The sequence below is a fragment of the Callithrix jacchus genome, chromosome 6, assembly GCF_049354715.1.
Source record: "Callithrix jacchus isolate 240 chromosome 6, calJac240_pri, whole genome shotgun sequence".
NCBI classification, from domain to species: domain Eukaryota; kingdom Metazoa; phylum Chordata; class Mammalia; order Primates; family Cebidae; genus Callithrix; species Callithrix jacchus.
Window position 1 is genome coordinate 109,238,907 of NC_133507.1, and position 14,533 is coordinate 109,253,439.

At 39.7% G+C, this 14,533-nt stretch overlaps 1 protein-coding gene across 1 annotated transcript in view; it reads left to right on the forward strand.

Moving 5' to 3' along the window:
* Positions 1–14,533, forward strand: part of CNTNAP5 (contactin associated protein family member 5) — an 875,887-nt gene that overhangs the window by 457,595 nt on the left and 403,759 nt on the right. Inside the window, exon 8 of the mRNA XM_008999044.5 lies at positions 3,217–3,481. Within this exon, the coding sequence (XP_008997292.1) occupies positions 3,217–3,481 (265 nt within the window). The remainder of the gene's footprint in view (positions 1–3,216; positions 3,482–14,533) is intronic.

The window sequence follows — 14,533 nt, forward strand, 5'->3', positions numbered from 1 at the left end:
TCTGACGACAAAAATGGCACTATCGAAAACTGTCAGTTTTTGTTGATTTAACAGTAGCACTTCTACATGCAGCTCATTTTCGTTTTTTCTCCTCGTTTTGGTGAATGGAGGTGGTACCAATGGCCCTCAACTCTGTACCTCATTTCTGCCAGTGGTAAGCACGGCTGAGACAGGACTGTTAGCAAAGTGGCACACAGCAGCTGTGTGACAGGAAGCTGAACGGCAGACACTCACGTGCAACCAGAGAGCTGGATCAGATTTAGTGTAGAAGGAATTTCCCATCATCCACTTCTTTTCTCTCCTACTTGCCCTTGGCTTTGCCCTTGGAGTATAGAGTAGAGCCGTGCTCTAAAACCAAAGAAGTTTTAGTCTCAGGAGTGGCTACATAGGGGCAAGCATAAAAGAGGAAAGCGTGATGGGAATAGGGGGAAGGGAGACAGAAGCTGGCCTAAGGTGAGGGAGGAAACCGTCCGAAGATAGAAAGCATATCCTAGTGCATTTCAAAGATTTCCTGCTCTCTGTTGACCTAGTTGTTCACGCCCACACACAACCTTATCTTATAGTGAGAATCTCTGAAGGCACTTAATTAAAGGCCTTGCCCTGGGAAACCAATACGGGAACTCCTTAGATTCTGAGCAACCCAGTATTATGCTCAAGTAGTTGGGCCCATTAAACAATGAAAGGAAGGGAGATTGAGGAAAGAGAGCCAGACGTCTGGTCAGATGTGAGCAGACTGATCACATAAGGAAGGAATCTCAGGTCCCCCACTGTTCTGAAGGGGCTATCATGGCTATGATCCAGAAGGATCTCAGAAGAGGGCTTGGGTGAAGCTAAACTGGGTTTTAGATAACTTAGGGAAGAGGGTACTTGCACAACCTCCTATGCCTTTGCGTTCTTCACCTTTGTGAGCTTTCCCGCTCTATAATCTCAGACTTTGAATGAAACTGTGCTTCAGTAGATTTGTTTTTATAGAAAATGGTACTACTTACCTCAGGAAAGGAAAAGATAAATTAAAGTTATTGCTACTTCCTACCTTCTCTGCAGAGCGTTTGTGATATGGTTTCTTCTAAAAGACAGCCCTGCCACAATGAATTGGCCATCATTGGTGATGTTTTTATTCTTGAAAGGCAATTTACCAGAGATCCAAAAATGCAAACTAAAACAACTATGAGAAACCAAAACAAGTTGGTAGACATTTTTTTTTCTTAATGGTGGCACGCAGTGCAGAGGATGGAGGTATCAGAGTTGGTGACTAAAAGCAGAAGACTCCAAATTAGACAAACATGGGTTTGTCTTCCATGTTCCCTGCTAACTAGGCGCATGGCTTTTGCTAAGTTATTCATTCTCTTTAAGTCCAGTTTGTGCATCCATTAAATGGAGAAAATAATACATTATGGCACTGTTGTGCAGAATTCACAAGATATGCATGTAAGTGCCTATCCTATTGTCTGGCACAGTGGGGTGGTATAAACTGTGGGTGATTGCTTGATGAATATCAAGTGCCTTACCCTTTGACACATTAATTAACTTCTGAGGATCTAGCCTAAAGGGAAAAAAACCATCTGAACAACTACAACAAATGATTCATGCAATAATATGCTCACAGCGGTGTGATTGATGAATGAATCATTAGAAATGTGCTACTTGTAGAAGTTTGTTTGGGGACTGTTACACATTTTCAAGAGTACAGGTCTATCATAAACAAACATGGTTGGGACCTAGGGATGTTTTTGTGGGTAAGAGGTTTTTGGAATTGAACCATTACCCTGCTCTGGGACTGAGGACAATACTACATATCTAACTCTGCCGCCTGACTACCTTGGTGGAAAGTTGAATTCAGGTAGCTATTCAGATTAGGGTGTTCCGCTTGTGGGATTCTTACCTTTTTTGCATAAGGGATGTTGGCTGCTGGAGCAAGCTCAGAAAGGCTGAGCCACAGCTTCGTGTAAAGGCAGCTATGCCGTGGACTTGAAGGGAAACGTTTACAGGAAAGATGGTAAGTCCATAGACTTACCATCCACAAGAGCAATATTCCACAAGAGCAATCCTCTCATTCAATCCATAGCTATGTGGATGAAGTTACCTGAAGGACATCACTGCATAGTTATGGAGATCAGTGTTTAGAGCTTGAAGGATGAAAATGGTAGTGATGGAAAATAGGAGGTGGTTGGCTATAGAGCTTACAGTAGAAATTCTAAATGGCTTTCCTAGTAGAACACCTATTCACAATTTATGAAGTATTTCAGGCTTTCTTTTTACTCATCCATTAGAAGTGACCCCAGTACAGGGCTCAGTTGGGCACATTTCCTAATTTCCCACATTTCTTAACTTCCTTATTCTACTGATTCTCAAATAAACTTGGATACATTTTCTTCACACTTATGCAAAAAATAATTTCTTACTCTTCTTTTGGGTTTGATACGTACTTAATATTCCACAAGAGCAATCCTCTCATTCACTCCTCATTTATGTTACTTAAAATACTTTTACTAAGTTAAATCTATGGCCCATGTCACTTCACTGTAGGTTTTAATGAAACCTATTCAGGAAACATCAGAGGGCTTTCAAGCTCTGCCTCTACTCACCTTTCCAGACTTACCTTCTTTATGCTACCTGGCCCTTCCTGTCCCACTAACTACTTAGAAATGTCAGGTTCCCTGAAATTCTGTAGGGATGCTTTTTTGCTAATTTCTTCAAGGCTTTGCAGAAACTGTGCCCTTTGCTGAAAATGCTAGTCAAAATACCCTCCCTCCACCCTTCCCTAGCGCCCTCCTTGGTTTTATTTTCGCTTGTATAACCTTTGCTTGTCCAGTTAATTCTCCTGCCAGGCTCCCGCAGAAGCAGGTATCTATCCCTTTTTTAGCACGTTCCACATTGTGAGCTTGGCACATAGTTGACTTGCCATAGGTATTTATATAGAATAAATGTAATTATTCTTATGCCCCTTAGAAAGTGTGGATGCTTCCATCAGCCTTCCTTCTGGGCGCCTCAGTTGGCCCTCTTTGCAGATAGCCTTGTGATTCTTAACACAATAATAGAAAGCATCCTTGTGAGTGTGTCTGAACAAAGCCGACTTTTTTTTTCTCCTTTAAGATCTCACCGCTGATTGTAGAATGATCCTGAAGTTAAGGTCAGCTCCAGGTGATTGTTTATATCAGCTGTCAGATTGCAGAATAAAAAATGGCTTTTATATGTTTGACTTTTATTGTTTTCCAGGGCAATGTCACTTTTTCCTGCTCCGAACCACAGATTGTGCCCATCACATTTGTCAACTCCAGCGGCAGCTATTTGCTGCTGCCCGGAACCCCCCAAATTGATGGGCTCTCAGTGAGTTTCCAGTTTCGAACGTGGAACAAGGATGGTCTGCTTCTGTCCACAGAGCTGTCTGAGGGCTCGGGGACCCTGCTGCTGAGCCTGGAGGGTGGAATCCTGAGACTCGTGATTCAGAAAATGACTGAACGTGTAGCTGAAATCCTCACAGGTACTGTCTGCTGACACTGGGTCAGTTTCTTGTTTAGCCAAGCCAACAAAGTTTGAGGTCTTCACAGAAACATACAGAATTTAAATTTCAAGGATGTAGGTTAGACCAGTATTCACAAATTTACTCCAAGTCTGAAGAGGCAGCATTTTTTTTTCTTAGTAGTAAACAAAACAAAACAGTGGATTTAGAATTAGCTATGCCAACTTTGGTAAATGCCTAAATTTCTTTGTCTCTTAGCAGTCTCAATGGAAAGATGGAATAAGAATCCTTGCCTGGGAATATTTAGCATAATCTAGACAATTTATAGAGCTCTCTGCTAGGTTCTCTACAAACATGGCATATATCATATGGAACCTTCACCATGCTCACTGAAGGAAGTTACTATTTTTTACCTAATAGATGAGGAATTCAGGAATCATGGCAATCACTTCAAAATCCCATGTTTCTAAGTGATGGAGCTGGGATTTTATCCTGAATTTGTCTGACTTCCAATTCTATGTTCTCCTCTTAAACCACATTGCCATGGGTCTTTATATAGCCCCCAAATTCTATTTCAAGTAAAAATCAGTAGATTTTTAAAGTCACTTAAAAACTATATATGTATACACATATACTTTAAATGTATTAAGTAAATGCTAGTACATATGGCATGAGGGAATGGCAAAACTTTTAACTGGTCCTCAAATGGCCAAAGTTTGGGAAGCCCTGTTTCATTGCCATGTACCACAGGTCTTACTGTCTAGCAATACGTAAAGGTCTATGAACAAGTCCTGTTTTTCAACACCCTGGCTCCTCCAGCTGCTGCTGCTTCAACATGGAACAGTGAAATCCTCTCTTTCCTTTTCCATCTGTTATATTACCAATATCTGGTGTGCTCCAAGCAGCAGTGTATTTAGTAAGTTGATGAATACTCATTGAGGTCAAATCTCACATGCCAAGGATTGGGCAGACATTGGGCTGCAGCATGCTGATAGATGGAATTATTTCAGAAGTCTACAGAAATAAACAACCTGAATAAAAATCTCCCTCTGCTTTTCACCATAGGTCAACATCCATCATGGATTATACTATAATTTGATTTAGATGTTTTTCTCTCAACTGGACTGTGTGGGTTTTTATCCAATAGATTAGCAAAAATTGAGTTAAAGTGTAAAGGATATGACTTAATAGGTGTTGACCTAAATGGAAAAAGCTAAAGCAATATTCATATAAGTAGATAGTTTACTTGAGCCAAGCTTGAGGATTGCAACCTGGGAATATAGATTTAAGTTGCTCTGAATATACACTCTGCTCTGATTACTTGCATTTAGAAGCAGATTTTTAAGGAAAAGAAAAAGCAACAGTTTACATATTGTTTATCAGAAATTTACAATAAAATTATAACAGCTAAAAATTGCCTGTGCACTGTTCTTTGCATCACAGATTCCAGGAGAAAGAAGATAATGAATAAGGCAACTAGTCAGGATAAAAATGGCTGAACAATTGCCCAGAGTATGGATGCCATGAGCTCAGGGGAAGGGTGTGTGACTAAAGTTTCATACTGACATCTCTCTGGGCTTGATACATTTTGCTTAACTCACATAGTTCAGACTGCTCAGGGCTGTTTTTCTTTTCTCATAGTTTTGGTCTTGTCAAATCATGGGAGACATTCAAATGTCTGTAAGTGAACAAAATGGGCCACGGAACCCCTGAGCATAGCAGAAGGGCCTGGGTCGGGAATTCAGGTGGTCAAGTTTAAAAACATTAATAACACTTTTCCTTCCTTTCCTCTAGCCCTGGATAAACATTGTCTCATACGTAAACTCAGGTGTATTATTCATCTATAGCTGCATATCAAGTGACAGCAATATTTAATGGTTGAACACATTATTTGTTATGTTCCAGTTTCTGTGGATCAGAAATCCAGGAGCCAGCTGGCTAGTGACTGGCTTGGAGTCTCCCATAAGCTCTCAATCAAATTGCCAATGGGGGCTGCATCCATGGCAAGGTTAAATGGTGGAAGATCTTCCACACTTCCTCATGTGACTGTAGGCAGGCCTAAGAAAATCCACTTCAACATGTAGGGAAGTTCTAATTTTTCCTCTCAAGTTATTTACAATAACTTGAGTCTATAAAAGAAATTCATAATAGACAAATTAACAGGAAAAATGAATACACGTATTATTACATGCATATGTATGCACAAGAGTCACAAAGTCATAGAACATATTAAAGCCCAAAGAAATGGCAGTTGATTGATGCTTTTATGCCATCTTGAGATTACAGAAAGAACAGGGGTTTGGAGTATAGCTAAAACATGTTATGGGCCAGGCACGGTGGCTCACACCTGTAATCCTACCACTTTGAGAGGCCAAGTTGGGGAGATTTCTTGAGCCTAGAAGTTCAAAATCAGCCTGAGTAACATGGAAGACCCCATCTCAACAAAAAACTGAAAATCATCTGGGCATGTGGGTGCATGCCTGTATTACCAGCTACTTGGCAGGCTGAGGTAGGAGGAGGGGCTGAACCCAGGGAGGTCAAGGCTGCAGTGAGGCGTGATCACAACACTGCACTCCTGCTTAGATGACAAGATGAGATTCCCGTCTCAACAAAACAAAACAACAACAACAAAAAATACTGGTATGGTAGTAAATCAGGTTGTGTGGCAAGCCAGGTAATTGAGGGGGAGAAGAGGAGGTTCTGTTTGCCAAGGTGGACTTAAGATGTAGATAAAGTCATACAGGTAGCAGCCCTTAAAGAGAATAAATGATAAATGTCTCTTTCAGATTCTTAAATGTGTTAGACTCTCAGTCATAGATCTGAGCAAAGAAGAGCCTCACAGAAAGCCTTGGTATCGATGCAGGTTTTCTCTACAGATGCAAGTACCCCACGAGAGACAGCTTTACAGGTCTACTGCTTTCTGAACAGCCCTCCCAAAATGTGTCAAAGAAATGTATTTTGGGGTGAAATATTTTGGTTTCTTTCATAAGCTTTTCTTCATGAGCCTCTCAGAAGGTTGCCAAGGGAGAGTGAGAAAAAACACCCAAGATAGAAGCCTCAGTCTTTTTATAATCTAATATTGAAAATGGCATCTCATCACTTCTGACATATTCTGTTCCTTAGAAGCAAGTAAACATGTCCAGCTCATGTTCAAATGGAGGGGATAACACCAAGGCATGAGTATTAGCAGGCGCAGATTATCTAGGATCATTTTAGAGACTTCCTATCACAGGAGATGAAAAAAAAATTGCTTTATAAGTTGGTACGGGCAATTAAATGAGGTAGTATATCTCAAATACTGCACAAAGTGTTGAGTAGCTATTTAACACATTTTTCTTTCTTCCGTGCTGACTCAAGACGTATAGCTAGAAGGGGCCTCATTCTACAAAGTCATAAAAGTTGAGAATGAATTTGTGCAGTCAGAGGACTTTTATAAAATTTATTAGATTTCCAGTAATGGAGGTGAGTTAATCACTTAGAATTATAATATTTTTCATGTTCGAAATTATAAAAGTTAAACCTCAATCCTCCTTATTTGGAAAAGAAAAATGTGAGCTGGAACCGAGCTGTTTCTCTCTAATCAGTGAGATGTTTTTGAATACAGAGACTTGTAGGCCTCAGGTCAAAAATGTGGTTTTAATACAAGGAAGGCCCTGGCAGGACGTTGCTCTTAAAAATCCAGGTGCTGCCTGTATTATTAAGCACCTGTCAGTCCATTAAAATGCATTTATGACTGAAAGAGAGTCTGGTAGGAGCTACCACTTAACTCAGCTGCAGAAAGGGAACAAATCATCAGTTATTTCAGACTCACCTCTCAGAAAATGAAACCAGCAAAAAGAAGTTTTAAAATGTGTAGCCAGTGTTCTCATAACTCTTGTATAATTCTCTCCTAGGGAGAATTTCTACGTTTTGGAAAATGTGAACTTTTTTGGGGGGAAAATGGATCATGGTTTTGTGTATTCTGGTATTTTCCTATCTTGGAGGAGGAAGAACAAAGAAATAATAAAACAAAACAGTTTTCTCTTCCATTACATTTCTGAGGAAATTTGTTTTCAAAGTACTTGAGCTTATATTGGCTTTATAAAAGATCACCATCTCATATGAACAATGAAAAAATGATGACAATGGTTCTTATACTTTTTAAGGGCCAATGGGGCTATCCTTGACACTTGGTGTGTCACAAACGGAGCAGAGAACACAGATAATAAAAGGTTTATTTGAGACTAGTTATGACATCCTGGATCTCAAAGAGAAGGTAATTCCTTTGGTAAGGGCAGCACAATGATGCCTCGCGCCTTCAGCCCTGTTCCCAGAGCTTTGTGCACTGTCCATGGCTTTTCAGGAAGGAAGTAGTTCCTATTTAGTGTTCTTTGCATTGAAGATCAAGGAGAGATGTGCAAACTAAATGCATCTCAAAATAGAAGACATCCGAATTTAGTTATTCTAGGGATGAAGTTTCAGGAAGACGAAGGACAACAGTGGTATACCTTTCTTGTATATTTCTTTGTTATCTATTTTTGTCATCTTTATAATCTATTTTTGCAAGCCTTATGTATATGGGTATGAGGTAAGGTAGAAGACCTCATTTCACTGTAAGTGATGTGAAAGTCGAACTAGCAGCCGTTGTTGATCTTCTGCCAGTTAGGCATTGTGCTAGGGCCTTGTCGTACAAAACTGTAGAAAAACTCACAAAACCTTCTAAGGTGGTTAGTATACCAGCACTCATAGAAAGAAATTGAGAATCCGAATTTACATTAAAGTAGCCAAAGTGATGTTCAATCTCAGATTTTTCCTTAGAATTCCCAAGTTCATGGTCTTTACACAGTGTCTTGCTGCTCTCATATCCATTGTTTAGACCGTCCGTTGCTTAAATAACTTAAATGTAAAGAAACTGTTTTACATCTATAGACAAATCTGCAAAATTCTCTTAAGGAAAGTGGCTATTTATGTCTAAAACTGTGTCTTTCAAAAACAATTTACTTGACGGTCTTATTCTTGTGTTACTTGGAATTCACACTAGATTGGAAGTCTGTTGTTTTTATAGACTTCTGTGTACTTTAGCTAAAATTAACTGTATACTATTATAAAGTAAATAATATGGGAGGCCGAAGCAGATGGATTCCTTGAGGTCAGGAGTTCAAGACCAGCCTGACCAACATGGTGATACCCCATCTCTATTAAAAATACAAAAGTTAGCTGAGCATGGTGGTGCATGCCTGTCCCAGCTATTCAGGAGTCTGAGGCAGGAGAATTGCTTGAACATGGGAGGTGGAAATTGCAGTGAGCAAAGATTGTGCCACTGCACTCCAGTCTAGGTGACAGAGTGAGACTCCACTTAAAAAAAGGTAAATTATATATATGTGTGTGTGTGTGTGTGTGTATACACACACACACACACACACACATACACACACACATTTATATATCAACACACACACACACATACAGTCATTGAGAAAATAGGTCATACTTTCTTCAGACTTCTTTTGGTGCTCAGTACTGATTCCTTAATAGGATTATCATCTAAGGATGGAGGCTACCAATTAAGGTCTACCTCAGTAAGGGCCTATCTGCGTACTTCTAAGTACGTTGCCCTACTTTGTGCAGTCTTTCCCATTCTAATTTCCCCTGTGCCCCATGAATCAAGGTTAGCTCTCTCAGAATTCAAATTGAGAGATCTGATCCTTGCCCCATGTGGAAACGCATGAGTTTCACTGAAGCAGAGAACACCTTCTACGAGTCATATTGAACTGTGAACCTTATCAGAAAATCCACTTAGGCAATTCTTCAGTGAATGAGCAATTACCTGGATAACCTAATTTATACATTTTAGGCTTCCAGTTCTTTCTTACTTTTCATAAGATACCAGGTGCCATGGGGTCATCTCACATGGTCATGTGGTCATGAGGATCTCTCCAACTCTACACCCTTTCATTGAGCAATAGATATTATGTTCTATTTTTTAACGAAAGATGTGGTTGTCATTTTAAAAGTTTTTATGGAGATGCTTAGAATGGAGTTTAGTATTTTCAAAACAACCTGAATTACTAAGAAAACAGGACATTTTATAAAGGTAAAAGAGACCACCTGGTTTGTTTTCTTAGAAGGAATAGGGCAGAATGTTTTGAATGTCATGTGAAATGGTAAGCAATCTTAAGAGAAAACTGGCACCACTCTAATTATTTGAAAGTGATCTGACATTTCAATGTTATTTTTATTTTTCTGATGGGAAAATACAAGGTAAGGAGAATCGAAAGAAGGAGGTACGGAGTTTTAGCTTAAGTATTGTTTATTGTTTTTGTTTTTTTGCAGTGCTTCTTAAAATGTCAGATAGTCTGGGCAAAGAGCTTGAACTCAGGCTTCAGTGGTCATGCCCCAGCCTAGCTGTGCTCTAATCGGATGCAGGACATGAGTACATCTTGTTGCCTTAGCCTCACTGTCCTCATTTGCTGAAGGAGAGGATCAGTCTAGAATCAAGGATGCTCCCTCCAGCACTATCCATGATTGCTTGAAATAAAAACAGTAGGCCAACCTCACACCTTATTATCTTCAAAGAAATCATCAGCCCAAGGCTTTTCTTCTGAAACTGGCGTAAGTGGTCCTAATTGATTGGGAGTACCCAGAGCCAGGCCTCTTGCCAGAGGTCAAGCATCTCAGCTCCCAAAACTCTGGTGCACTTTGTGGAGTCAGAAAAGTAAATTTGGCCTCTTTGATACCACAGTTTTTGTGGATTAGTTATTTTGCATGATCTTAAAAGCAGGTCATGCTATGGCTCTTCACAACCTACAGAGAATTAAGAGACACATATCCAAATGCAAATAGGATTTGTTTTTGGAACCTTCCTTAGATGACAGTAAACTATGTGTGTGTGCGTGTGTGTGTGTGTGTGTGTGTGTTTGCCTATATTGGCAGGAGGGTTGACAAAATATACTAGGTCTTCAAACTATGTTAATAGAGGAACAATATTAGTTGTAGGTATTGAAGCTATTTCATGCAGAGAGAAAACCAGGCAGAGACACAGCAAGGGTCTTTGGCTCTGGGACCAGCTTTCTTATAGCTGACGGTTGGTATATGTGAACATCTCTTCAGGAGGCAAAGCAAGCAGCAGTGAGGCAGGCAGAGAACCCATTTTGGATTCCATTAAAGCATCTTCTCCCCAGAGCTTCCTAGTTGTACAGTGTACTCCCTTAAATTCACCAGAGGCGTCAAACTCAGACTGGGATTTTTGGCATTAAGGGGTGAATCTACCTTTTAAAGACATGGTCTTGGCACAATAGAATGAAATCCAGAATGTGAGGGGAAAGAATCCAAACTGAGAGATCTGACCCTGGCAGCTGATACCACTTGCTAATTATTAGCTGAAAAGGCAAAAGGTGAAAGCTGATCACCTGGGACAGACAGAATCTTTGGACAAAAGGCAACATGGCCAGCCAAGAACCAGAAATCAAGAAAAGACCATGAAAAAGTGTCTACACTCAACGCAAATGGCTTATTGGTGATGCCATCTCAGCTCATCCCATTTATTCCTAGGAGCAAGCAATAGTGTTTATCGTATTTCCTTAACCACCTTATAATGTTTCACTCTTTTTATAATTCCTTGAATAGTATTAATTAGAGAGAAGGTGTTCCAAAAAAAAAAAAAAAGTAAGCCATTCTTTCTATCTGTTAATTTTTTATAGCTGGTAGACTTCTGTGACTGGCTTGTTCTCTCGCTTAAAATATGATAAGATTCTTGGATCAACAGCCATAATGAATGTGTATTTGATGATTATTGATCATTGACTGCATTTGCGTTAAATAAAATACATAATCCTGTAGCTATGCTTGACATGACCCCCCCTTAGCTTTTAGAATTTAATCTCAATTGATGTTTTCTCAAGAAACGTTTTCAAGGCAGTCCAGGTACCTTGTTCTTTTCGTTTTCTCCTTTGTAACGTTTGCCCTAAGTGTGTATATGTATGTATTCATCTGCTCAGGCTGCTATAAGAAAATATCACAGACTAAGTGTCTTCAACAAAAGAAATGTATTTCCTCACAGTTTTGGAGGCCACAAATTCAGGATCCAGATGTTGGCAGGATTGATTTCTTCTGTGGGCCTCTCTCTTTGCTTGCAGATGGTCGTCTTTTTTCTGTCTTCACATGGTCTTTTCTCTCTGCATGTCTCCGTTCAGATAGCTTCTGCTCATAAGGACAAATAGCTTCTGATCGTAAGGACATGAAACATATGGAAACTTATTTTACCACAATTACCTTTTTAAAGATCCTGTCTGCAAATGCAATTGTGTTATTAGGTACTAGGTGTTAGAACTTCAACCTATGCATTTTGCAGGGACACGATTCAGCTCATGCAATGTATATTAATATGTCTATATAATTGTTGTTCAATGGCCTTTTCATTACTAAAAATGTAAACATCCATGGAAACAAGAATATTATTTTCCCAAGACTTGGTCCAACACCATGCTTACCACATGTCTTCCATAGCTATTTGCCACATGCATGAATAAACTAGTGGAGTTGGCCTTTACAGCATTTCTGAATGATATAATTTTAACAGAGAAAGAAGAGTTAGAAATTTTTAACAAACATTTCTGTTACAACAATTATATGCTGCATAATGTGTCAAATTTAGGGATGAGTTACACCTAGGAATGAGTTATACTCAGGGGAAGTACTATTTAGATAAAGGTCAGAGGAGGCCTCAGAGGTAGTGAGATGACCTGGAGAGCTGCACTGTGCAGGATGGAAGTGCCCACCCTGTGGAATGCTGGCAACCAGATGCTTATAGGCTGCAGGCCTGCAATTAACAGAGCTGCTTCCCAAATATTGCCCTTTTTTGTAGAAGCCATTTGTAGCTAGCCACCACCTGCACATCAAGTAAACATGATGAGGCCATAAGCTTCATCCTCTGCTTCAATTAAGTTGTCATTAATGCCTCGGTATTTGAGCTAAGATAATGTTGATGAGAAAATCTCATTAGCAAGGGCAAATAAGTGGATAGCCACAGGGCTGTGATTGTCACAACACGCTGTCTGGTTGAGCACAGAATTTGAGTTTCAGAAGATAACAACATGATGAAGCATTTTATGTTATACAAAACTGAGAAGTGCAACTGTGTGAACTTTAAGATACCAAGCAAAGGTTGGAATTGTTTACCAAAGTAGTAATTTCTTGAGCATCTTCAGCTTTTTAAGTTTTGGATAATGACAATCAAAACATTCTATTTCTTAACTCACTCTTTTTCTTTATCTCTCACTCAAATGAGGCACTACAGAAGCTAGATTTTTAAAAAAAATCATAGCAGATTTATCCTATTGTAAACCTGCTATCACCTCCCTTTTGCTTTTATATCTTTTACTTTGACATTCTCTCATATAATTTGCTTTGCTTCCATTGGCTTTAGGAACCTTCTGGACATATACTCTGCACTGGGTACTGTGGTTGAACCTGGGAGTGAGGTACTGCCCTCCAGGAGCTAATAGGCATGGTTAGAAGAGATAGTAAAAGGCATTTATGAATAGTAGTACGTGTGCCTGGGTCACTAGGGAAGCATGGGGAAGAGGCAACAGGACAGGTGAGAAAGAAAAGACTTTCTAGAGGTGGGGATATCACAGCTTGGTTCTGAAGAATAAATAGAATTTGGTCAAATAAAGAGAGAAGGAAAGAATGTTCTAATAAGAGAAGAGAAATAGAACAAAAAACAGAGGTGTAAGACTACTGGGCCTGGGGCCCAGAGGACAAAGGATGAAGGAACAGTTTGGTCAGGGACCCCAGAGTTTGTGCTATATTTTGGGAGAATAGTAAAATAATTCTCTGGAGTTTATCTTAACATTTAGCCTATGGATGTTTGATCTCAGCATTCAAGTTTATACTAAGGAAACCACACCTTCACCATCAACCACAAATGTATTGTGACTTCCTATCAGACTCTAGCAGATGGCAAAGTCAGATAATTCCCTTTATTCTTTGATCAAGGGTTTTCAGGATCCAGGTTACCTTGAAATATGAGCCAGGCATTAATAACTAGGAAAGGTTTAACCTGTGATTTATGGCCAGTGCTCACAAGAGGGCCTGCTGCTGACACTTGGCAGTGGAGCTTCAGCGGTCTGATGCTCAATCCATCAATGAGCATTTGGAGAGGGCAGGATGCTGCCCTGCTGATGCTGGGGGTTCCCAAAACATGATTCAGACTCTGACTCCCAGGTACCTGTCATCCCACTGGGAAGAGGAGACTTACATGCATGGATTGTTAATTAATACCACAAGGCAGTAAATATTATGAACTAAATAAACGATCAGACAGCAGATGCTACAGGAATTTAGAAAGAGAAATCACCATGCACTAGTCTAGTCAAGGAAAACCTGCTTCATTCATTTTCTGATTTATTAACTTATTCATTTATTCAATCAATCAATCATTCAGCACGTTTTATATGCCCTGCTCTGTGCTAGGTGGCTGTGATAGGAAGTAATAAAACATATGTTCTCTGTCTGTACAGTTTAGGAGAGGATTTGCTGACATGAAAACTTGGCCTTGGAAGATTGGGTTATGAATTTCTATAGCAGGGAATGGTGAGGGTAGCATATAGATGGGGCAGAGGCTGGGTGTGGAAGCCCTAATTCACTAAGTGTGTTTATTTGAAGCATAATAAACACACTAGTCTTGGGGGAGTAGGGAAATCTTATAAGGATTTTGGACTATGGCCTGAAATGACAGAAGGAGACTTGGTTACAGAAAGAGTAGATTATACAGCTAAGCAGTGTGATTTTCATTCTCTGAGCTCCATGACCCAATGGAGGGGTATTTGTCATGAGGTCCATGATAACTTGGTCTTTAGGTAGTTGAATCTAGCAAGGTGTCCTCTATCAGAAAGAGAAAGGAGGTTGGGAAAAGTGGGGGACCATCACAGAAATGTCCAGCTTCAGGGATAAGGAATAGAACAAAAGTAAGAGAGGGAATGTGAAGGCATATGTGTATTCAATCTACTATATGTAGAGAAAAGTTAATTGAAATTGATAATTGATGGAAAAACAGTGTACAAGGGAAACATAACTGAGGCTCTAAACTGTAGC